Source organism: Pogona vitticeps, chromosome 1 (genome assembly GCF_051106095.1).
Source record: "Pogona vitticeps strain Pit_001003342236 chromosome 1, PviZW2.1, whole genome shotgun sequence".
NCBI lineage: Eukaryota > Metazoa > Chordata > Lepidosauria > Squamata > Agamidae > Pogona > Pogona vitticeps.
The window spans coordinates 347,083,183-347,109,465 of NC_135783.1; the positions used below are offsets into that span (position 1 = coordinate 347,083,183).

Here is a 26,283-nt window from a genome sequence, read left to right on the forward strand (position 1 = left end):
ATGCCGACGATGCATTTAGAAAAGAAAAGGGAAATGGAGAACTGTTCAGTTTGTTCCTCTACACTCTTACAAGCACTGAATGATTTTGTAAAACCGATTGCTCGTTAGCTGCTGGTCTGAATTTCTCAAGAGAAAGGAGCCGGCATTTATTTGCGCACTCTGTGGAAAGTAAAGAATATTATTAACAGGGAGACAATATCAGGAAAAATTAGGAAACGCTATTTGTCGGCTAGGTTCAGCTGCCCGTCTAAGTCGGTCCTCACAGATCTCGCTCCTGTGGGTGCTGATATCATGAGAGGCCCAGAAAACACCAACTCCAAGCTGCGCCTCCCCAGCTGTGGCACCATCCTTATGGAATGCAATACCCTGGGAGTTTGTGCTGGCGTCCTTCGTGCCTTTAAAAAGCACCTCAAAACATAGCATTTTAGAAATCATTTTGGAAAGGTTCTCTCCAAATAGCTGGGATAGAGGAGGAAGCAGAAGGGATGAATATTGTATCGAGCAACATTTATTCTGCCACCGGCCTTGTTATTTGTAATTGGGGCATTCGTTGGTACAGTGGTGCCCCACATAGCGACGTTAATCCGTTCCAGGATTAACGTCGCTATCCGGATTCGTCACTTAGTTAGGCATCCTTCAGTCTCGAAAGACTATGGTAACGTGCTCTGTAGGGAGGACTTGGAACAGCGTCTAGTGTGGCTGAGGAGGCCCATTTGAGAGTGACAATCCCTTCCACACTGAAGACAAATCCAGTCTGTCCCCTGTCCAGCTCCCTGATTTTGCTGCTTTTGTGACTTCCTCTTTGCCTCAGCCTGCTGGCCAAGGGTCTCTTCAAATTGGGAGAGGCCGTGATGCAGTGCCTGCCTCCAGGCTGAACGCTCAGATGTCAGGGTTTCCCATCTGTTGAGGTCTATTCCTAAGGCCTTCAGATGTCGCTTGCAGATATCCTTGTATCGCAGTTGTGGTCTCCCTCTGGGGCGCTTTGCAGGGTGGAACCCATAGGAACGCATTAAACTCCGTTTAATGCGTTCCTATTGGGGAAAGACTCACTGCTATGCGGGGAATCCTCCATCCAGCCGCCATTTTCGCCGCCCGGTAAGCGAGGGCAGGGGGTGAAAATGGTGCGGGCGGCCATTTTCTGCACCCGGCAGCCATTTTGGAACCGCCGATCAGCTGTTCCCAAAACATCGCAATGCGAAGATTGGTAAGCGAAACGTTTACCTATCATCGCAATGCAATGTTTTGCCTATTAAAACAGCGCAATGCGATCACAGCGATTGCAAAAAAGCATCGCTATGCGGATTCGCCATTAAACGGTGCGCTCGTTAAGTGAGGCACCACTGTAGTAGGTTTTTTTGTATAATTTATGTTTTAGATACGCTGTTTTCCCAAAAAAATAAGACCTCACCTGAAAATAAGCCCTAGTTTGATTTTTCAGGATGTTCGTCATATAAGCCCTGCCCCCCAAAATAAGGCCCAGTTAAAAGAAACCCCGCCCTCCACCCTTGTGCAGCAACCGGAAGAAGATAACATGACTGTATTTGAATAAATGGAGATGGTTGTACATGGAAAAAAAAAATAAAACATCCTCTGAAAATAAGCACTAATGCGTTTTGGGGGGCAAAAATTAATATAAGACCCTGTCTTATTTTCGGGGAAATACGGTACATTTTGTTTTAGTATCTGTTGTACACCGCCCGGAGTAGCAATTTGCTAGCTAGGAGGTATATAAATAAAAGGAAGGAAGGAAGGAAGGAAGGAAGGAAGGAAGGAAGGAAGGAAGGAAGGAAGGAAGGAAGGAAGGAAGGAAGGAAGGAAGGAAGGAAGGTGGACATACTATGCAGGTGAAGGAAAAGGCTGTACAGTACGAACTTGTGTCTACACTTTCTAGTGCCAGATGCATATTGCTATGTTGCATTTTTCACTGGGGTACCTAATAAGGTGAAAGTGGAATAGAAATGATAATAGCTTTAGGAATGTGAAACCCGTGAAGTAATTTCTCAGGAGGGTTCTGTATGTTCTTATGTGAAGCAAACTGAAGACGTGGGTGATGCATCTTAATACAAGAGCCTTTGTGGTGTAGCGGTTAGAGTCTTGGAATAAGTCATAGATGACCCAGGTTCCAGTCCTCACTAAGACATGACCTTAGCAGACTCAGATCTGCAATTGGATATGCTGGAAAGTTAAGTGCCTGATTACATCAGGGAAGGATCACATTAACAGGAGCAACCTCCCTTAAAGTGACCTCTCCATCTGCAGAGGAATCACTGCAGCTTGTACCCCCCAAAAAGAGACATCCTACAGCTAGACTAAAAAGATCCAGCTTGGGGCATGGATTGGGGTCTGGCTGGTGCTCATATCTTTCTATATTGTTTGATTGCCAGGAAACAGATATCATGCCAGACCACTCCACGTGTGGTCTAAACTGGGATCTATTCCCCTGTGTGATCATGCCTTCAAGCTCTCTTAGCCTGAGGTACTCTACAGGGTTGTTGTGAAGAGGAGGAGAATCATCTGCGCTGTCTTGAGCTCATTAAAGGTTAAAGGTAAAGGTAAAGGTTCCCATTGACATTTAGTCCAGTCGTGTCCGACTCTAGGGCACCTGCTCATCCCCGTTTCCAAGCCATAGAGCCAGCGTTTGTCCGTAGACAGTTTCCGTGGTCACGTGGCCAGTGCGACTAGACACGGAACACCATGACCTTCCCAGTGAGGTGGTACCTATTTATCTACTCACATTTACATGCTTTCGAACTGCTAGGTTGGCAGGAGCTAAAGGGCATTAAAGGTTAGACAGGATATAAATATAATGAAGAAACAAATAATAACCTGTGTTGGGATGTTGCCATCTGTCTCTCACAAGTATGGATGATTGTTTTGGGAATCCCTGATGAAGGAACTCTCCAGATAGTGAGCAAAGCTGATAAGAGTAGACCCGTTCTAGATGGGTGGTATATAAATCTAATAAACAAAAAGGCATATAAATAAATAAGACCAAAGGCTGCTGTCAAATGATGCTTAAATTGGAGTGCAAAGGCAGATCTGTAAGTCAAAGTTCTAGTGAGGTTTCTCAAATCCTTCATGGCCTATTTTTCCCCCAGAGAAAAACACCAATCTGTGCAGAATGACTACAATTCCTGCACAAATGGGCATCTTCCCTGTGTAGATTTCTCAGGAGGGGACATTAAGATGCACAAAATCTGGCAGTTTCTTGCACAACACAGCAAGGGACTTAAAAAAAACCCAGTGCACTCTTCTGTGTACTGGACCGCCACTTGTGCATAGCATCATACCTGGGATTCTCAAATGGGCCCGTAAGAACAAAATTTTAATCAATCAGATGCTTATTGATAATCAGTGCATACACTATGCTTAGTGTGAAATGCTTATAATGTGAATTTCGCTTGCATGTGAACCTTAAGTGTGCTAAAGCATTTACAAAGTGGTTTCATCGGAGAAAAGAGTGTGAAAAAAGACAGTTTATGCTGGGAAGAGAAATGAGACAATTACGACAAATGTTAAGGGCCATGTACGAAAACAAGAAACCACGAAAGGAGAAGTTCGATATTGTTTTAGGACAAAGCAAACAATGTAATCTCTCTGTTTCTGTGTGCCTGTTGCCTTTGAACTCAGAAACTGTGCTTCATGCCTTTTGCTTTGGCTGGAAAACAGTTTTATAATGGATACTTTAATAATTTTCGAACAGTTTTGGTGGTGTGACTATGCTTTCCCTCTCTCTGTGGTGAGTGGGGATAGCTAGGTGAGACACAGTGGTTAGTGACGTGTCCACTGTACTTTTTGCATGTTTTTTTCCCCCAAAATGACTGTAATACAAAGAATGTCTGTAATACAGAGAAAACCCTTCCAGCAAGGAAAAATTACGAATGTATAATTTCAGCAAGGTCAGAATCTCTAATAAAATATTGGAAATGAAACACAGAGTTGTATGCGTCAGCAGGATTATGCTTTCACGACAACCCAACTCTCTCCTTGTTATAAATTGATTAAGGAGGAACAAGACAGAGAAGCACTTGACGCTCGGTGTGAAGAACTCCACAGGCCAGCCTGAAATCACACCAACCTAGCCTTTGTGCGCTAGGAAGGAAGAACTGAAAAACTGGAGTGATGTGAATCGCCTCTTTCCAACTTGGGGGTGGTGGTGAATCACTGATCAGAAATGTTATTCTTCCTCCCCCAGCAGATCTTGCTTTGTGTGCATCCGATTGAAGTCTTAAATAATGAAGAAAGAGCCAGGAATTGCCCCAGTGAGGGCTAGGGAAGCTCTTTCCTCCACCAACAGCATTTTTCAATCTTTCAGGCTTTTCCCCCCCATCAGCTCATCTGTTTCTCTTCTCACGCCGTTATGTACATTTGCCGTGGGACCATATCACTTTCAAGAAGATTCTCAACTTTGGGTTGCCAGATGTTTTTGGACTAAAACTCCAGAAGTCTTCACTGCTTAGCTTGGGTGGACAGGATTTCCGGGAGTCGTGGTCCAAAAATTATTATTATTTATTTAATTTATATCCCGCCTATCTAGTCGCGGTGGACTACTCTAGGCGGCCATCTAGGAACATCTAGGAACTCAGTCAGGAAGCACCGTGCTAGGGTCCTCTCATACTCAATGCAAGGCAGCAAGTTGAGTAAAACGGAGGATCTGCAAGCTTTGTTGAACCTCCTCATTCTGTTTTCTGAAAGTCGGGTAATGCTGTAAATATAGCAATTCCTGGGGATCTTGAGGGTTGTTGTTTTTTGGGGGGAGAATAAATAAACATTTTTAAAAAGCAATGTAAAATACATGACAGTAAAGCAAAATTATTTAAAATGATACTAGTTTTTTTTTAAAAAAAACAAGATTTGTCAAAAAAAATAGGTAGCCTAATGTGGAAATACATAAGAGTTGAATCAAAAAGAAGAGCAATCTACATCAAAACTTAACACAAGTTTAACAAAAGGAGTGGTGTTAATGAAGTGTCTGGGAAGAGAATGAAAAATACAAGTCCCTGTGACTGTATGCAAAACTTGTTAAGGGGAATCACATGGAAAGGAACAGGTCAAGGGTCTGAGAGTTTCTTGAGCGTTTGATGCTTTAATTTTTCCGTCAGTGCCATAGTCCGGAGTAATTCTCTTCATTTCTTTAGGGACATATTTTTGCCGTTCCTGCTGCTGAAAGCTATTTCTAGACTTGCGCCAAATATATAAACAGAATCCCCTGTTCGATGCTTTTAGTGGCTATTAGGAGCCTCGTGGCAAAGTGGTTAAACTGCTGTGCTGCAGCCAAAACTGCTCACAGCCTGGGGTCCAATCCCAGGTAACTGGTTCGAGGTTCACTCAGCCCTCCAGCCTTCCGAGGTTGGTAAAATGAGTACCCAGCTTGTTGGAGGGTAGCCTGCATAATTAAATTGTAAACTGCCCAGAGAGTGCTGTAAGTAATATATAAGCAAAAAAGAGAAAAGAAACACACAAGGACAAAAAAATAAAAATAAAATAAAAAACCAAAAAAGATAAAAGAATTGGAGAGATGGACAGGTTGTTCAGTGATCTTTTTATGTCTCCTAAAGAACCTTTACCTGGAACTGGGAAATTTGTCTAGATATCCCCAGGCCCAGGTGTCCCTTATGATATCACAGGATTCATCTCGGAATCTCAATGGAATAGGAGGCAGCTTAGCTGGGAATTCTAATTTACTCTCCCAAGTATGCAGAATGAAGGAGAAGATGGGACTGTGAACTGCCTTTATGTATAGAGCATCTTTCAGAGACATTGCAGAGCTTAATTCTAAAACCTTTTACATGCAAAGCACTACAGTATTGTTAACCAACCTATGCTTATGTTTTGCCTTCTGGCGCAGTAGTTAAAACCGCTGTACTGCAGCTAAAACTGTGCTCACGACCTGGGGTTCAAATCTCAGGTAGCTGGCTCAAGGTTGACTCAGCCTTCTATCCTTCTGAGGTCGGTAAAATGAGTACCCAGCTCGCTGGGGGGGCAATGTGTAGCCTGCATAATTAAACTGTAAACCGCCCAGAGAGTGCTTGAAGCGCTATGGGGCGGCATATAAGCAGCACGCTTTGCTTTGCTTTCTTTGGGTCAAACAAGCCAACACCCTTATCACGACCATAGAAACAGAAATCCTGTAAAAGTTAAATGGCATCTTTTGGTCCTAGCATGAGTTTTAAAAACCTTTCTGTGTTCTAGATTAGATTGCCTTTGTTTTGTGTTTTGTTTTCCCTAGTGAGTGGGTTTGCTTGGGCATGGAGCACTGAAGGAATTGTCTGCTTGGTGGGAAAATGTTATATTTCTCTTACTGTGCAATTCGAACTTTGGAATTGCTGCATTTGGAATTTGGCTGTTGTCTGCCTTATGCCTCACCTATTTACCTCAGTTGAACTGACAGTCTCTTCAGAGCTCGGAGAAGTTAGTTTTCAGGGCTTGTAATGTTTAGAATCTCCAGAAAATTTAGGAGTTTAGGACAGAACAGTGAATAATGGGTCTTGTCAGGTCTCTGGAACCCCAACAGCTTCCTGAACAGACTGCCCACTGATGGTGGGCCTGGATGCTGAGCAACTTTAATTAGTGTATAGCTAATTATTGCTTTCAGAGACTCTTTCAGAAGAAGCGTGCTTCTATCATTTGACGGTCCTGCTGAGCTACTGCCTGCCATTCAGATACTGAATACCCCAGGACGGTACCTTGATATTGCAAAAGGGTTATTGGGATCATAATTAAAGCAGGCACACAGCTGAGATTCCCATGGTGGCCCGTGGATAATATGCCTGGAATTCGAAAAAAAAAAATTGTAGATATTAAAAATAGTCATGGTGCCGATGCAAATAGCCAGCAGCTTCGGCACCCAGAATTTAAGCAGATGAATCCTCTCTACTTTATGTGCAGAGAACGGGATGAGATAAGATTCACATGTCTAATTTGAGTATATGAGACTAACTGTGAAATGCTTAATGTAGAACTACTTCTGTGTGTGACATGCTGTCAAGTCATTCCTGACTGACAGGGCTCCTATGTAGCAGTGACTTCCAAAAGGACCGATCATTAATAGCCTTGCTCAGCTCTTGATAACTAAATCCTCTGACTCCCTTTATTGAGTTAATGCATCTTAGATTCAGTCTTTCTCTTTTTATACCATCATCTCCTTTCACTAACAGGAGGTAGGTGCTAAGCGCCCCCCCGTGGATACATGAAACCATGGATAGTAGCAAACCCATTAAAGAGAGTGAGAGGTGGGGGAGGGTGAGAAGAGGACACATGTGTGTGTGTGTGTGTGTATGTATGTATGTATGTATGTATGTATGTATGTATGTATGTATGTATGTATGTATGTATGTATGTATGTATGTATGTATGTATGTATGTATGTATGTATGTATGTATTGTGGTGTGTACTTCTGTACTACAAGCTGGTTTATAGCAGTTCTCTTCCAGAACTGCCTTTCAAATTAATCTATTTTTAAAAATCACCTTTTAAAATATATATATCACCTTTCTTTGTTGTCCAATACAGCAATGGGGAGAACCATAGCATGGATGATCTTGGTCTCCATGGATATATCCTTACTACTAAAGATCTTTTTCTGCTCCTTCTTTTACTAGGGTTACTAAAAAGGTACAAACATCTGGATCTCCATGTTGACTCCACATGAGTTGGGATCCTGGAAAATCAAGGTCTTGAAAGAGAAAACTTGTACTTAAAAAAAGAAAGGAGAAGAGAAGATGGCATGAGGTTCTGTCCTTTATTTTCCAAATGCACGCCTATAGAGTCACTTCTTCTAGATTTTAGTGCCGTCTAAATTCTGGTGTTCCGGAGCAAACGTCCAGTTGCTCCACCCTAGGTATGGTCTTGTCTGTGATATTAAAAGGGAGGAAGGTGGAAAGGAGTATCAGCTGCTCATACCCATCTGGCCGCTGAGGCTGGGTCTTTGTGTCACCAACCCTACTTATGGGGGGAAGGCTACGCAGCTCTGAATGTTCTCAAAGGTTAGCTCCATCTGCACCTCCATATATTACGTTGGGCTGTTCTTTTATTTCATTTTAGTGGGTAGAAAGAACTCATGGAATGTTCTCAGGCCAATTGCTCTTCCTCAGCTTGACTTACCTCACAAGATTTTTGTGGGGATTACGGTGAGGCGAGGAGACCATTTGAACTGCCTGGAGCTCATTTTAGGAAAGGCAGGATGTAGTGCAATAAAGAAATACAGTACATCCATCCATTTTCAATACATAATCCTGGAAGGTTTTTAAGTTGGAAAAAAAAATGCAGCAAGTAAGGCATCTGTATTGATAGTGCACCTGCTAAGTGGTGTGCCTCCTAAAATTGGTCTTATATTGTTGAATCTGGTATTTTAATAATATACCTATTTCTACATTACACTAGTTGGAATCATTGGGCGGCAGCCTAGCTGAGGTAGAGTAACTAGATCTAGTGGGTTTTCTCGAAGTATGCCTAAGTCTGAGTTCAGCCTTCTTTCCAATAATCTCATTTTCTCTTCCCCTCACTTTGGAAACGAAAGTTGTGTGACTTAATTGGCATTTGCGTAAAAAGATTTTTAAAAAAACATTATGACATGTGTAGGAGGGTTAAGGAAAGGCACAGATGTAAATGAAATATTTATATTTTCACACCAAACTTCACTGATTGACCGAATGAGTAAGCAAGAAGCAAGAGTTGTGAAGAGTATTTTTTTTTCCCTGCATTCTGTCTGCTGTGATTTTTTTCCTCCTGGTCTCACATAGAACAGGGTTCCTTAGCCAGTTTCTGCGGATACCTGATGCTCTTGGGAGGTTTATCATGGCAAAACCAGCCCAAGATATTTTTCTGCCTGAGGCCAAAGCTGTAAGTTATTCAGGCGCTTGAGGCAGAGGATTTCACTCTGCACCTCTCTCTCCGAATCAAAATACAATAATAAATTAAATAAGAATTGGGTGTCTTTTTATGGCACTCAGAACGTGCAGCCTGAGGGGTGTGCTTGAGCAAGAAGAATCTTAATGACAAGCAGGTTTCTCAGGATTAGCATATTGAAATGTTGTGTAGATTAACCCCAATGTAAGGTTTAAAGGAGAATAGCAAGTATGTACATATAGGGGAATCAAGTCTTTCAAAGGCCTTACACCAAGCAGTAATGGTGGCTACCCTGGCTACCCTGTTGTTGTTTTGATGCATTGATGTATGTTAATTTTGGAGAAATGATAGGCCCTAAAGAGGGAAGCAAACTGGCCAGATTTGGGGAGTTAGTTTCATCTTTCCATAATAGGCATCCTTCAATGTTGTTTTTTTGTAAAGCAACCAGACTAGTAGGCTGAAGTAGCTTCTGCCCTACCTCGTTCTGCCCCAGATGTACCTGAGATTTATCTCCCCTCAAGGCTTCAGCTGGCTTGCTGAGACTTGTCATCATGTCTGCTGGGCACAATCTCAGCTTTTGTGTTGTGAGATGAACTATTTTTCCTTTATTGAAGACACAGCAACAATTTCTAAGTGTGTGCCTCTATGTGTATAATCAGCAAATGCAAATTTTATGGAGATCTGGACCACCTTTTGCCCTTTCCATGATGACACATTTCCTCTGGTTTGGACGGTGCTCAACTGCCCACCGGAATTCGGTCTGTGGTTGCAGCATGGCTCTTAACGGTATTATGATATTTTTGAGAGGCTTGTAGGATATTCTGGAAGCTAGGGGTGGTCTAGCTACTTTGTTGGATAGACTGAAAAAAAAAAACACTCTCCCAGACGGAAAAGAGCAGAGAGCAACCTAGGCAACCAAAAGAACACACAAGAGGTTCAGAACCCTTCTGCTTTCTTTCTGGCAGCAGAATTCATCTTGTTGTTGTTTAGTTGTTTAGTCGTATCCGACTCTTTGTGACCCCATGGACCAGAGCGCGCCAGGCCCTCCTGTCTTCCACTGCCTCCCAGAGTTTGGTCAAATTCATGTTGGTCGCTTCGATGACACTGTCCAACCATCTCGTCCTCTGTCGTCCCCATCTCCTCTTGCCTTCACACTTTCCCAACATCAGGGGCTTTCCCAGGGAGATTTCTCTTCTCATGAGATGGCCAAATTATTGGAGCCTCCGCTTCAGGATCTGTCCTTCCAGTGAGCACTCAGGGTTGATTTCCTTCAAAATGAATAGGTTCTATTTGCAGTCCAGCGGACTCTCAAGAGTCTCCTCCAGCACCACAGTTCAAAAGCATCAATTCTTCAGCAGTCAGCCCTCATCAGAATTCATTTTATGTAATAATTAATAATTGTTGTTTGTTGTTTAGTCGTTTAGTCATGTCCAACTATTCGTGACCCCATGGACCAGAGCACGCCAGGCCGTCCTTTCTTCCACTACCTCCCAGAGTTGGGTCAAATTCATCTTGGTAGCTTCGATGACACTGTCCAACTATCTCATTAATAATTGCATGCCATCAAATAAATTCCAACATATATTGAAATGTTGGAAGTGGATTTTTAAAGAAATAAATGAAATATTAAACTTAAATTGAGGAATATGCCCTAATATAGCACTTTTATCAATATTTGAGAGTGAATATTGGAATTGGACAATGAAAGACTTGATCACAAGTCTAGTAACAGTGGCTAAATTAAAACTAGCAAAGAACTGGAAAGTTAAGTGTGATCTTGAATTAAATGGTAAGAAGTGTGGAATACAACTATTAATGATAAATTATCATGCAATATGAAAGAAAGAAAAGGAATGGCAAATAAGAATATGGTTAGAGGTATATGGGGAGAATGTATTCATTTTGTATTAGCAAAGGGGAAGGGTTGTAAGCCTCCAGAGGAATCGATGTATTTCTGAGACAGGAAATGGGATTCCGTAAAAGGAAGAAAAATTGAGTATTGTATCTCCAATTGTCTCAGTGATGAAGGAACACTATATGTGCTGGTTTTCTGTAGATTTGTTTTTTACATGTGATTGTCAGATAAAATTAATTAAATAACTAAATAGATTCTATCCTATGGCAAACCCTTTCCAGTTTTGCTCAGCATAGAGCACTCAGAAGATTTACCATTCCCAGGCTGCCCTGGGACTATGCAGCTTGCCCAAGGCTACGCAGGCTGGCTCTTCACTCAGGAGACGCAGTAGAGCATCGAAGTCCTGGCCACCAGGTCCACCACCACATGCCCAGTTCACTGACTGGCCAAGTGGTTTGGGAAGTGACCAATGTTTATGACAGAGTTTAAAAAAAATAATCACAGAAGTGTTGAAAGAAAAGGCCTCTGAGATCAGGGGGAAAATATGGGCCAGTTGGATTTCAAAAAGTTCTTTGGCTGGACCACAGTCCCAAGGATCCCTCAACCAGCATGGCTCTCTGGAAGCTGTCCCTTTCCCAAGCTCTGGTTATTATTCAGGATTGACAATCCTAGATGTAACAGACGATCTGACCTCACATAAGACAACGTCCATCTAAATAGAGTGGTGCCTCGCTAGACGATGATAATCCATTCCACTTAAATCACTGTTTAGCGAAATCATTGTCTAGCGAAAAGCATTTCCCCATTGGAACTCATTGAAACCTGTTTAATGTGTTCCAATGGGGAAGAATCATCATTGTCTAGTGACGATTGGCCATAGGAAAGCCGCTTTGCGAACTGCCGATCAGCTGTTTAAATCGCTGCCTTGCGAAGCTTAGGTCCCGAAAACACCTGTTTTGAGAGCATAAAGGGAGCTGTCAAAATCGTCATCTAGCAAAAATTGGTTTGCGAAGCAGGGACCAAACATTGTCCAGCGAAATTCCCCCATAGGAATCACTGTTTTGCGAATCGCTATAGCGATCGCAAAAAGTCAATGTCTAGTGAAAAAACTGTCATGCGGGGTAACTGTCTAGCGAGGCACCACTGTAGCTTCATTTTAGCCAGTTGTTTTACTTGTGAACACGCTGCCTTTGTTTCAGTGGACTTCCCACGAGTATTAAGAACGGGACTGTAGTAGGGAAATAAATTTATTACTGTCGTTTTAAAAGTACATCACATTTGGGTTTTCAGAGAATCTGCTTTACACTTGGAGATGGTAAAATAGGACAGCTTTTGTTACAGGTAGGCGGTATGTTAATAAACAGAATTTCACACACAGCAATGTGTTCAAATGTGTGCCCACTGCCATGCAAAGCTGCTTTAAAAATAACTCAAAGATCAGTAGACATGGTGAGGTTTGTTTCCCCCACCTCTTCCAGAGGAAGTAATACAGTATTTTGTTACAAAGGTGTTGGTAAATGCTACTGGACAATGGCTAGTATCCTATGGAGGGTTTAGTCTGGTATACATGCAGTTGTATAAATCGTGGTGGGAAATTGCTGCTAATTAATGAGTTGTTCCTTGCATTACCCATTGCATGCTGCTCAGTCCCCTTCTAGGATTCTCGTCAATGCAACTGTGAGGTGGTTGAGGGAATGCATCTAGTTGCGTTTCTTAATTGTTTCCTGTTATCCTGGAGAAAAAGTGAGGTGCCAGAGAGATCTGTCTTGAGCCTCGTGTTGTTCAACATTTTTGTAAATGCCTTCCAAGCAGGGATGTAAAGGAGGCTCATCAAATTTGCAAACAACCTTAAACCGGGCAGCTGATAATTTCAGAAAATGGAATTGGGATTCATGGAGACCAAATCTGATTGAAAAACTAGGTCAAAGCCAACGAAATGACTTTCAACAAGGAAAATTGTGAAGTTCTGAATTCAGGCAGGAGAAATCGGCTGCATGTTTATAAAATGGCCAACAATTGACTTGGTAGTATAATCTTAGAAAGGCACCTTATGTTTGTAATGCCCTCATTGGAGAAGCGTACTTAATGCTAATACTGTACTCTTTCAGTGTCCCACTAAAACTTGTTTATTCAGCCAGGTATTTTAAATTTAGATGTGTCACTTTTTTTTAGTTGAAGTCATTTTTTTCTGTCTTTCAGCATCTTGATATTGCTGTTTAGATATAATGCTGATGTTATTGGAGCAGGTATATATAAGCTCAATGTAATCCTCTTTTGGATGAACACGGAGCCAAGAATCTTGTGACTTCTTAAGACTGACAGGTCTCATTGGGCATCATCGGCTTTCATGGGCCGCAGTCCCCCTTCATCAGATGAGGTCTCTGGGTTTGACTGTGTTCTCTGGCTCTGATGTTTTTCCTGAGCTCTGTTGGAAAAGGAGCAATGTATCAACCTGGTTTCAGCTCGAGAGACTTTATTTTTCAAATTCACTCTCCCTCGCCATGTCTGTCAGACTGTACCTCTGAAAAACGAGGCACGGTATAGGCTGGCCACACCCCTTCAATCTGCAAATGGGCACTCTTTCCACCTCAGGTATTCCAGGTTGTAAGCTTTATAAGACTTAGGAACGCTTCAAAGCATGGACCGTTCACTGTAAATAACTTGTCTGATATGTGGTTCAGCCTCTACTGGGGACTTTTCCTTCAGGTGCTGAATTCATGTCACCACAGCTGGAGGAATGGGACACCGAGCTATCTACGCAAGCTATCTGAGAAGCCATGGCTGTAGCAATGCATGTGAATGCTGCCTAATTTTGATTGTTTGCTTTTTCTCTTTTCTAGCTCTTCTTTATGCAACTATTTTTGGAAACGTCACCACCATTTTCCAGCAAATGTATGCCAACACCAACCGTTACCATGAGATGCTGAATAACGTGCGAGATTTCCTGAAGTTGTACCAAGTACCCAAAGGCCTTAGTGAACGAGTCATGGATTATATTGTCTCCACGTGGTCCATGTCCAAAGGGATCGATACAGAGAAGGTATGAGTACGTATGTGGAGACAAGTGGATGTGGAGTATCTGTGAAATCTAGTTGTCAAACAGTTAAACCTGGAGTGCGTCAATTCCGATCAAATTAGCCAACAGAGGGCAGGGAGTAAACATGCCAAATTCCATTGTTGTGTGTTCTTGTTTTTAATTAACATGTATACTTCAACATTTATTTGTTTGTTTGTTTGTTTATGTTTGTTTTTTTGCTTGCTTGTTTGTTAGATTTATGTACCGCCCATCTAGAACGTGTCTACTCTGGGTGGTTTACATATAATATAAAAATATATTTTCAACAGGGAAAAATGTAAAGTTCTACATTTAGGCAGGAAAAATCAGATGCACAAATATGAGATGGGTGACAGTTGCCTTCACAGTTGTATATGTGAAAAGGATTTAGGTGTCTTAATAGAAACTAAAGTATAGGGTCTAGATCCAGGAAAGTAATGGTACTGTTCTTGTACTGCTTTCATCAGAACTTACCTGGAATATTGCATCCTATTCTGGATACCACAGTCTAGCAAGGACATTGACAAGCTGTATCTAGTTGCAAGGATGGTCAAATGTCTGAAAAACAAACTGCATGAGGAGTGGTTGAGGGAGCTGGTTATTGTTTAACCTGAAGAAAGGGAGACTGGGGGTGTTATGATAGCCATTTTCAAATATTTATTTATTTATTTATTTATTTATTTATTTATTTATTTATTTATTTATTTATTTATTTATTTATTTATTTTATTTTATTTTATTTTATTTTATTTTATTTTATTTTATTTTATTTATATCTGGTCGGGCGAGGACCACTCTAGGCGGCTAACAATCATAAAATAATACAATAAAAATGTAAATAGACAGTTCTAAATGATAAAAACACTACATTACGATGCACAATACACAAAACATAAAACAATAAGAGAGGAAAGAAGGGGGTCATGAGTTATGTGATGGGAAGGCCTGCCGAAACATCCAAGTCTTTAATTGCTTTTTAAAGGTACCCAGCGAGGGAGCCCCGCGAATCTCAGGAGGTAGGTTGTTCCAGAGGCGAGGAGCCACCGCCGAGAAGGCCCGATTTCTTGTCTTTTCCTTCCGGGCCTCCCTTGGCGTTAGGCTCCTGAGCCTCACCTCCTGGCTCGCACGAGTGACACGGGTAGATCTTGGTGGGAGTAGGCGTTCCGTCAAGTATCAAGGCCCTAAACCGTTTAGGGCTTTATAAGTAAGCATCAACACTTCGAAGTCGATGTGGAATCGGATGGGCAGCCAATGCAGTGCGGCCAGAGTGGGTGATATATGTTGGTGTTTTTTCACTCCACTAAGTAATCTGGCCGCCGCATTCTGCACCACCTGTAATTTCCACAGCAGCCTCAAAGGTAGCCCCACGTAGAGCACATTACAGTAGTCTAATCTCGAGATTACGAGCGCATGCACCAAGGTGGTGCACGCCCCCACATCAAAGTAGGACCGCAGCTGGGCTATCCGCCTAAGATGAAAAAAGGCGGTGCGGACCACCGACGCCACCTGGGATTCCATAGTGAGCGCCGGGTCCAGATGGATCCCCAAGCTGTGGACCCCATTCTTGGCGGGCAGAGTCACCCCTCCAAAAGAGAGGGAGCTTCCCAAATGCCCAGTTGTGGGGGCACCCACCCTCAATACCTCCGTCTTGTCCAGGTTCAGCCTGAGCCCGTTCTCCTGCATCCATTGCAGTACAGTCCCCAGGCAGCGCTGAAGGGACAGAATGGCATCTCCTGTGATTGGTAAAAAGGGGATGTAGAGCTAGGTATCATCAGCATACTGATGACACACGGCCCCACACCCCATGATGACCCCACCCAGCGGCCTCATATAGATGTTAAACAGCATTGGGGAGATAATCAACCAGTTAAGATTTTAAATAGTTCAACTGGAATGCCATCACCTCCACTGGCCTTGTTGTTAGCCAGGCTTTCTAAGGCCCACTTGACTTCACTCTCCAGGATGTCTGGCTCAAGGTCAGCAGCTACATTGTCTGGGTTGTCCGGGATATCCAAATCTTTCTGATATAATTTCTCTGTGTATTCTTGCCACCTCTTCTTGATGTCTTCTGCTTCTGTTAGGTCCCTCCCATTTTTGTCCTTTATCATGTCCATCTTTGCACAGAATGTTCCTCTAATATCTCCAATTTTCCTGAACAAATCTCTGAAGGGCTGTCATACGGATGATAGGTGGGACGTGGTGGTGCTGCAGGTTAAACCACAGAAGCCTCTGTGCTGCAGGGTCAGAAGGCCAGCAGTCGTAAGATCGAATCCATGTGACAGAGGGAGCTCCCGTCACTTGTCCCAGCTCCTGCCAACCTAGTGGTTCGAAAGCATGTAAATGTGAGTAGATAAATAGGTACCACCTTGGTGGGAAGGTAAAAGTGTTCTGTATTTAGTCGCGCTGGCCACGTGACCATGGAAACTGTCTTCAGACAAACACTGGCTCTACAGCTTGGAGACTGGGATGAGCACTGAGCCCTAGAGTCGGATATGACTGGACTAAATGTCAAGGGGAACCTTTACCTTTACCATATGGATGATGGAGCAAACTGAAGGTGTAATCACATGGGGAAATAGATTGCATTTTGCACTCCTTGTGGAACATTCCAGTTTGATTTCTCTGCAATTATACCATGTATGGGGAATTGCACTCCAGCCTGACCATAGGCCATGCCCTTTTTGGTTCAGTTGTAGGGTTACTACAACTTAGGGCAGGGATGGAGCCGTTCCCCTACAAACAGAAGGGGAGCTTTAAGGGAGAACACCCCTTGCAGAGTGACCCTTTCTGGTGAGGTTGGACAAACATTTTTCCTGCCATTTCATCATACCCTTCTTTGCTCTTGAATCAGCGAAGACAATCCGAAGTCATTGATTCAAATTATAAGAAAGGTGATTTCTAAACATTAGGAAGAACTTCTTGGGAGTAAAGGGTGTTTGATAATGGAATGGCCTGCTTAAGAATGCAGTGGACCCCCCTTCACTAGAGGCTTTAAAACAAAGATTAGATGTAGCTCCGTTTATGCATTCGGTGAAGGAGTTAGTCTTAACCCATGAGCAAAGGGAGCAGGGCAGGAATGCCCCATCCATTCTAGGTCTTGCATCTGGAGAGCTACACATGTGGAGAACTCAGTCTGCTGGGGCCCTCTGTATAACCCAAAGCCCTGGAAAAAACAAAAACAGGTTTCCCCATAGTTTGGAAATATTCCACATAGAGAAACTCTTTAAGATTCAACTCCGCAATCACAAAAAGCAGGATGTAAGGAAAAGAGTAGCGTCTTCCCTCTGCTTACAGGTTAGGAGGATTAATACTTTTATTGAATACCTGAACAGGGCTTATGTGTTCTGAACATCACAAACAGAATCTCGCAATTGCTGGCGTTGTCACTGGGAAGTGATTTGAACATCCTGAGGTCGCCTGGCTTGCCGGCTTAAAGAGCCCAGAAAGGGGTGGGGAGCAGTTGATAGCAAGCAGGAAATGTTTGGCAGAATCAAAAAAGGTTTCTTAATTAAAATGTCCAGCTATTGCTCGTTGGATAGAGCTTCATAATTTCCCTCTCTGACTGTGTTTAGCGGAATAAAGTATGCAAAATAAAGATGTACTAAATTCTTTAGGTAAAGGTTCTCCTTGACATTTAGTCCAGTCGTGTCCGACTCTAGGGTGTGGTGCTCATCCCTGTCTCCAAGCCGTAGAGCCAGCGTTTGTCTGTAGACAGTTTCTGTGGTCACATGGACTGGACAAGGAACGCCATTAGCTTCCCACCGTGGTGGTACCTATTTATCTACTCGCATTTTTAATGCTTTAAAATGGCTAGGTTGGCAGGAGCTGGGACAAGTGACGGGAGCTCACTCCGTTGCGTGGATTCGATCTTACGATGGCTGGTCTTCTGACCTTGCAGCACAGAGGCTTCTGCAGTTTAACCCGCAGTGCCACCACGTCCCTTTTTAGGGGAGAGCATTTCTTCACCTCTTCTTAGTGACACCATCCGCTTAACTAAATCTGACCTGTTTCATGCTGTGGTGTTTACATTTCTACCATGTGGACTAGATCCAGTATGCTGCTAAACCATTTTGCTGCAGTCAACATAGGACAATACATGCTTGAAACCAGATCCTTTGAATAAGCATCCTTAGTTTAGTGTGAACAGGAACTGCTGTTGCATGCCCAGTTTTTCTGACCTAATACTGGGACTGCATATGGAAAGTCCTCTCGATGAGTTTTAATCCAGGCAATGCTCTGTTTGGGAAGGGGGGTCATAGGATCTGGATTCAGTCCCTCTCCTTGCACTGAACAGTTGATTAGTAGGATTTTCTTGAAAGAATCTGTCAAGTTACTGGTTTAATTGTTGGACTGGAGTATCAGGTTACACTTCAGATAATTAGGGGAATGTAAAGCCATCCAAAGTTCTCTATGCACTTTGTAGAGGTTTATTTCAAATGGATTCAATTGAAGCTAATTTGTACCTGTTGTTTCAGAATGAACAGCTGTGTACAAGCTGGACAGGCTTCTGTGCTCCCTCAGACCATGTAGGGGTTTAGAGCTTACTATAGACGATTCCACTCCACCAAGGGAGGTGTCTAAGTCATAAGAACGCAAGAAGAGCCCTGTTGGATCAGGCCAAGGGCCCCTCTGGTCCACCTTCCTGTACAGTATCTCACAGTGGGCCCAACAGATGCCTCTGGGAGCACACGAGACCACGAGATCCCTGCCTCCTGATCCCCCTCCCCTGCATCTGGCATTTGGAGGTGCCTTTCTTCTAAGCCTGGAAATTATACCTCCCCATCATGGCTTGTCACTTGCGATGGACTTTTCCTCCAGGAATCTGTCCAATCCCCTTTGAAAGGCATCCAGGCCAGATGCCATCACCACATCCTGTGGCAAGGACTTCCATAGACTAACAACACACTGGGTCGAGAAAGATTTTCTTTGGTCTGTTCTTATTCTCCCAACACTCAACTGGAGTGGATATCCCCTGGTTCTGGTATCGCGTGAGAGGGAAAAGAGCTTCCCTCTATCCACTTTATGCATCCCCTGCATGATTTTATACGTCTCAATCATTTCCCCCCTCTCAGGTTCCTTTTCTCTAGACTAAAGAGCCCCTTTCCTCATAAAGGAGGTGCCCCAGCCCAGTCCCTCCATCATTTCCAAAATATCTACATCTATAGCTCTAGAGATATAATCCTGACTTTTAACTACCTGCTGTTATGTCAAGACCACATTACATTTCAACAAACATATGAAGAGGTTTACTCTTTCTCAGCAGTAGAAAGAAACAGCAGCACAGTTCTTCAGCTGGATGTTTCCCCCATCATCATACAATCAGCATTGCTGTGCTGCAGAAAAAAATGGTTTAAGAAAGAACCCCAGTACAGTGGTGCCTCGCATAACGTTTTTAATTGGTTCCAAAAAAAACACACCTTATGCGAAAAAAACTTTATGCGAAACACCATTTCCCATAGGAATGCATTGGAAACCAGTTAATCCGTTCCAATAGGCACGGATTGGCGTCCTTAAGCGAAAAAACCCATAGGAAACATTGTTAAACGATACAATGTTTCCTCCATTGGAATGTATTGCAGCCGACTCAATACATTTCAATAGCTTTGCGAAGTCAATTTTTGCAAATTTAAGTGTGTCATAAAAGGGTCAAAAATGGTTTTAAATGCTTGGATTAGCTTCTGCACCCTCTAAAACGGATGCAAAAGTTAATTTGGCTTTGATCTGACTTTTCGTTAATTTATGGTGAATTTTTCCCCCCCAACTTTTGACAGCTGTCAAAATCTGACAGCTCCATTGTTTCCTATGGGGGAGAAAAAAATTCACAAAAAATTAACGAAAAGTCAGATCAACACCAAATTAAGTATGCACACATTTTAGAAGGTGCACTAACGATTCCAAGCATTTAAAACCGTTTTTCAACATGTTAAGACACTTTTGTAATTGAAAAAATGAACATCGTTAAGTGAAGCAGGGGACCTAAAACCAAAAACGTTAAGCGAAGCATGGTCCCAAAATCGCTATGTGAAAATCGCCCATAGGGAAAAACGTTATACGAAGCACAATCTGACTCTGAAAAAATAAACGTTAAGCGAAAAAAACGTTAAACGAAGCAAACGTTATGCGAGGCACCACTGTATATGTATTCCTTGCAACAGGATGGCTCACATTGCCATGTTATTCACCTCCAATCTCATCTGGTATATTTCAGGCAGCAAAGTGCTCCATTATGAGAAGTGTAATTCCTTTCTTTACAGTTCAGCGAATAAAAGGAGGAAGGAAGGATTGCATATGCCTGCAAAAAGAAGGGGAAAAAAAGAGCACCCTCAAAAACAATAAAATTGGAATCTATCTTTAAACTTTTGCAGCAGGGTTCCTATGGTGACGATAACTGTATGGGAATGTGAGAATATAAAAATAACTTCGGCTTGTGGTGGGGGGGAAGGCAACAGCTCTTAAAATAGTTTGTGTGTACGTGTCCACGAGGAGAAAAGCCAGTGTGTGGGAAGTTGAGGCTGGGTCTGAAGAAGGGCTCTGGGCTATAGATGTAAGAATATGTCACTCTCCTTTCTATTCGATTCTGTTACATCCCCTCGGCATTCTTATGCCATCCCGATGGCAGGCTGGGGTTACAGTCAATACAGAGTTTGAAACCAATTTACATTTTAAAAACTCTTTCTGTGCAGTAGCATCGTTACACATGAACAGGTAGAGACATACAGATATAAAACTGCTGGATAGCACAGTGCTGTGGATCGGTGGCTATGGAGTCAGAGGTTGGGGGTCTGATTTCCCGCTGTGCAGGCGAATCAACCTGAAAGGTCCCTTTCAGATTTGCAGTTCTGAGATGATTATGATAATATTAGGACTGTGTGCTGAATTTTGGACAGATTGTAAATTACTAACCCAGTCAGCCTAATTCCGGCTGTTATGATCACAGCAGAATGTCTAGGTTCTGTCCCAGGGCAAAGTGAAGCCAATTTATGAATTGATTTGTGTCCCAGAACAGAAAATGGAATCAGGTGGACTGCTCTCCTTCCCTCCTAATCATCATATTTTTCTTCTCCCTCTCCTTGTCTTCTTGTTGAACTACAGTGTAAAAGTGGACACCATGCGAACCCCAAAGTTAGCTGTCCAAAATAATAGCAGATGTGCTCTCTCTTAAGGATCTATCACATTTCAAAATTTTGCATTTTTTTGCAAATGCAAAAAAAAAAAAAGAAGAAGAAGTTATAGCCAGTGCATGTCAATGCAAGTCTTAAAAATCCAAGACACAAACTAAATCAGATGGTGCACAAATAACACTGGATCAAATCTTCATGGAAATTCTGCACTCCTATCTATCTTATCTTATCGCACCTTATCTTATCTTATCGTACCTTATCTTATCTTATCTTATCTTATTCTTTCTTTCTTTCTTTCTTTCTTTCTTTCTTTCTTTCTTTCTTTCTTTCTTTCTTTCTTTCTTTCTTTCTTTCTTTCTTTCTTTCTTTCTTTCTTTCTTTCCCTCCCTCCCTCCCTCCCTCCCTCCCTCCCTCCCTCCCTCTCTCTCTCTCTCTATCTATCTATCTATCTATCTATCTATCTATCTATCTATCTATCTATCTATCTATCTATCTATCTATCTATCTATCTATCTATCTATCTATCTATCTATCTATCTATCTATCTATCTATCTATCTATCTATCCTAATGTAATCTAATCTAAAAAGGACCATAGCATAGTGGGAAAATCCATGATCTGCACACAGATAGTCTCACGCCCACTTCCTGGCACTTACAGATAGAGCTGGTAGAACTTTTACCCAAGACCCAGGACAGCCACAGCTGGCAGTCAGGATCAGCAAGGTCAAGCTAGATGGACAAACTGTCTCTTTCAGTACAGTATAAGGCAGCTTCCTGGGTTCCTAAGCTACAACTCTTACATTCCTCCAGAGGTGAAAATGCAAAGACTGGTAATTGCTTGTTGCTGCCATGTTTCCAGCCCTCTCAAAATGGGCACTTAGCACATTTCAAAAAAAAAAAAAAAGTGATTTCTCTGCCTCTCAGGAAAGGAGGTGAGTGCCAAGAGAGCACTCTTGAAATAAGGTCTTTTGAGGGGTCATGAGAATATTTACAGCAGTTCTTGGGTACAGTTGAAACATTCCTCTTGGATTTGAACTCGTTTATCTGAATTGAAACACACAGACAGCAAGTGAAAAATTAATTGATTGCGTCTCCTACTGTCAGGGGAAAAATATCAGTTGGGTGATTACACAGAGAACTGCAAACTAAGGTCAGCCAACAGTGTCAGTTTAAGGCTGGGACAGAAACTCAGTCTTGATGTCTCTTTTCCTCTTCAGATTTCTTGATTACTGTTGAGTTACTGTGATGATGGGCAGAATGGATTGCTCAGTGGCTCGGCTCAGCTTGTTTTATTTTGCTTTCTTGCAGAAATGGAAACTGTAAAAGGTCTGGTTGTGTTCAACACCAGCAGAAGTATCAGCTTAACTCTTTTGTTCTTCATAATCTGGAGTGTTCTTTTTTTAATTATTATTTCTCTGTGCCGTCTCTATTCTTTCTCCCCTCCTTTGCCCTTTTCCTTTCTTACTGGCCTTCTCTTCCTCCATTCTGGTGCTCATTCACCTTTCTCCCCTGCTCTTCACCCTACCCTTTTCTCATCAACTAGTCAGCATCTCTTTGTCTCTCTCTCTCACACACAAAATCTTGTTTGAAGAGTTTGAGGATCCTGCAGGAGAGAGTATCAACTGGAGCTAGCTTATAATCATACTAGTGTGCCATCAAGTCAATTTCTGACAGATGACAGTCCTTTTCAGGGTTTTCTAGTTAGGGGGTACTTAGAAGTGTTTTATCATTCCCTTCTTCTGGGGGCATCCGGGGACTGTGGGGGTTGCCCGTGGCCACACAGCAATGCACAGGGGGGGAATTGAACTCCCACCCAGATGCTTACCTCACTGAACTATCGAGGCCCGCTAAGAAATGAGCTTCATAGAATCGTTGTAGGGTTGGAAAGGACCTTGGAGGTCTTCTAGTCCAACCCCCTCATACTTAGTGTGGTACTACAGCCCACAGAGACTGTACAGTACCGTGTACATCTCTCATTGTGCAAAGGGGAGACGTTCTGGAGGAATAGCTTTCCAGATCTCCATAAACAGAGGAGGCTCTCCAGAAAGTTTCTCTTCACATGATGGTGAAAGAAGAGGTGGGTCTGACGTGCTTTCCTCCTCACATTGTGCTTATACTCGGTTTGAAATGCCTGGAACCAGTGGGAAATAGCCTGCTTAATATTTATACACACAGACCTCAAACGGTGGAAGCTGCTGTGCTGATCTGACCTGTTCACACAACCAAGCAGGCCACTTGTGTGACCTGTACATTGTCAGCAGTTCCCACAGTTTGTGATCCATGTGCATACATGTTGAACATGTTTTCTGGAAAGGTTTTTTTTTACTGTGCCTTCAAACCCAGCTTGAACAGATGAAAAAAACGTTGCACTGGAAAACTGATAAATGTGTGTCCCTTGCTCCACCCCACCCCCAAATACATGCTGGTTACCGTTCTATACAGTCGTGCCTTGCTTAACGATTGCCTCATTAAACGACAAAACCGCTTGACGATGAAGTTTTTGTGATTGCAAAAGCGATCGCAAAACGATGTTTAGATAAGGAAATTTCGCTTAACAATGATCGGTTCCCTGCTTTGGGAACCGATTTTTCGCTAAAAGACAATTTAGAAACAGCTGATCAGCGGTTCTAAAATGGCTGCCCGCTGTGCAAAATGGCTCCCCGCTGTGTTTTCAGGACAGATTCCCCACTTTACAGGCAGCGAAAATGGCTGCCCCTATGGAGGATCTTCGCTGGACGGTGAGTTTTCAGCCCATTGGAACGCATTGAACCTTTTTCGTTTCGCAAGACGATGTTTTCGTAAAACAGCGATTTTCGTGGAACGAATTAACATTGTCTTGCGAGGCACCACTGTATCTTGATTAGAGGCATCCATATCAGGTTCTGGCAGTGTACAGGTTGTGATTTTGGACTACGAATCCCAGAATTCTCCTAAAACACAAATCGTTTAAGACACTTGACTGCAACAAACAAAAAACACAGCAATAAAAATGAGTTGTCCTGCAGATCCTCGCAGACGTACCATATTTTTTGTGTATAAGATGCTACTTTTTCCGAAAATCGTTAGAATAAAAATTGAGGGTTGTCTTATACACAGAAGTAAGCCAAGGAGAAAACCATGTGGTTGCAAAACTGCCCATGTCTCTGCAAACCAGTCCGCCTCCAGTCACAAGCGAAACTGCCGATAGCTTGTGTCTGCAAGCAGGCTTCCTCCAATCACGAGCCTTAGGTAACTGACATCAGCTGATGTGGAGGAGAGCATGTAGGCAATGCGGGCATGCCACAGTGACTGGTAATGTCGGAGCATTCTGAGCCCATAAAGATGTCAGAAAATTAAAAAAATAAATAATGCTTAAAATATTGATTTCCGAATTTTGGGTTAGAAAATTGGGGGGTTGTCTTATACATGGGGGTGTCTTATGCACGGACAAATACGGTAGTTCCCTCCAGAATTTATTTATTTATTTATTTATTTATTTATTTATTTATTTATTTATTTATTTATTTATTTATTGGCTTGTATGCCACCCACACTCTGCAAGAGTCTCCGAAACTGCTCCGACACCCACACTTGTCTCTTTCCTACCAGATTGTGATTTGGGCTCATCTGAGAGATCACTCTAAAGTAGCTCTGAGACATGTATAGAACTTTGGATGCTGTCAATCTTGCCTCCAGTCAGCTATATCCGTGACACAGATCCTTACTTCTCTCATTCTCTTCTGCAGGAAACCACTTTTTTTCCCTCTCACTTGGGACACGGGGCAATTGTTTTTTGGCCTCTCTCAAAGGGAGTTCTCACACTAGAGAGGATGATTTTTGTGCATAATCCGCCATTTGCTCAAATTCTGCAAGTTGTGTTAAATTGTACAAGATTACCGTAGCACTACCTTATTGCACACAATTTTAAAATAAGTGCTGAATAATTTGGAGCCTTCCCCCGCCCTGGTCATCTTAATGAGTCAGCTATGTGACCTTGCAGTGTGTGTTTGTGTGTGTGTGTTTGTGTGTGTGTGTGTGTGTGTGTGTGTGTTTGTGTGTCTTGCTTCACAAAGAGAAAGGATGCAGAGACATTCTGCATGAAACCTTGGTAAAAAACGAAAGCACTGACCCATCTCTTGTTGTGTTCTCATGCTTCCAGGCATTCACAAACTGATCAGCCTGTCTCACAGTGACAAGCAGCCTGTTTCAATAGGAGGGAAGAATTTAATTTACTGTAGCTGTATTAGGAAAGCTGTATTAGGTGAGCTGATAGTGAAGCATGATGGGGATTCTTATCCAACCACCTCACTCCAGCTCTGAAGCAAATTGAGCCTGAAAACCTTTCTCTTAAGCCATTGCCATTTGCTGGAGCCAAGACTATGTACGCACAACAGTTGAGCTGCACATTATTTAATGGTGAACAGTGCCGCTATTTCAGTTAAGCGGCTCCTCCTTTCTCTAGGCATTGATGTTAACTTCCCATATTTTCTCAGCAGAAAACCAATTAGGGCCTGCTTGCCGAACAGGGGTTCTTGGCTTGTTCTGCAAAATGTTATGTCTTTTACAGTGAGAGGAAGATCACAGGACATTTTATGTGTCTGTGTGTGTAATTTTTTGTGCTCATTATGCAATCCAGTGTTTAAAAAGGAAAGAAAGAAAGCTGATCCTGTGAAAGCAAGATTAATTACTGTACCTTTTGTCAACGCAGGAAAAAGAAAAAGAATTCTAATTGTCATGGCTTTTTGTAATTTGCAGACCAGGTCAGTAGATTTTACAGAGTGGGAATTGAGGTGGGGATAAGAGTAGACAAAATCCACCAAGAGAATTAACCTCCAAGGGTACTGTTACACTGGCAATAAGAACTGCTTTTGAATCGGTTTTGTGTAATTGAAATTGGTTTTAAAAATCCTGACTACACGATGCATGGGGAAGTCCACCTCTTACAGTGGTGCCCCGTATAGCGAGGTTAATCCGTTCCGGATTAACCCTCGCTATACGGAATCATCGCTAAGCGGGTAGGGGATACGTTTGTTACTTACCCGTTCAGCGAGGATTCCAGGTGCTGGCAGCCATTTTCGCACCTTCGCTAAGCGAGGGCAGGGCGCGAAAACGGCTGCCGGCAGCCATTTCTGGGCTTCCGGTGGCCATTTTGGAACCGCCGATCAGCTGTTCGGCGGCTCCAAAATGGCCACCGCAATACCCGATCTTCGCAATGCGGGTTTTCCCCATTGCGAAGATCGGGTATGTTTCCGTATAGCGATCCCGAAAAAGGGATCGCTATACGGAAACATCGCTATACGGTGCACTCGTTAAGCGAGGCACCACTGTATTTTGGCTTCAAAGTAAGTTTTTTGTTTGTTTGTTTTGTTTTTTTTGAAGAGGCCAGCAAGGGCTTTTAATTTAACATGCTTCTGAAATTGATT

The 26,283-nt window shown here is 42.7% G+C and overlaps 1 protein-coding gene across 1 annotated transcript in view; it reads left to right on the forward strand.

Moving 5' to 3' along the window:
* Nucleotides 1-26,283, forward strand: part of KCNH5 (potassium voltage-gated channel subfamily H member 5) — a 216,315-nt gene that overhangs the window by 135,051 nt on the left and 54,981 nt on the right. The window contains exon 8 of the mRNA XM_020809805.3: nucleotides 13,544-13,743. Coding sequence (XP_020665464.3) covers nucleotides 13,544-13,743 — 200 coding nt within the window. The remainder of the gene's footprint in view (nucleotides 1-13,543; nucleotides 13,744-26,283) is intronic.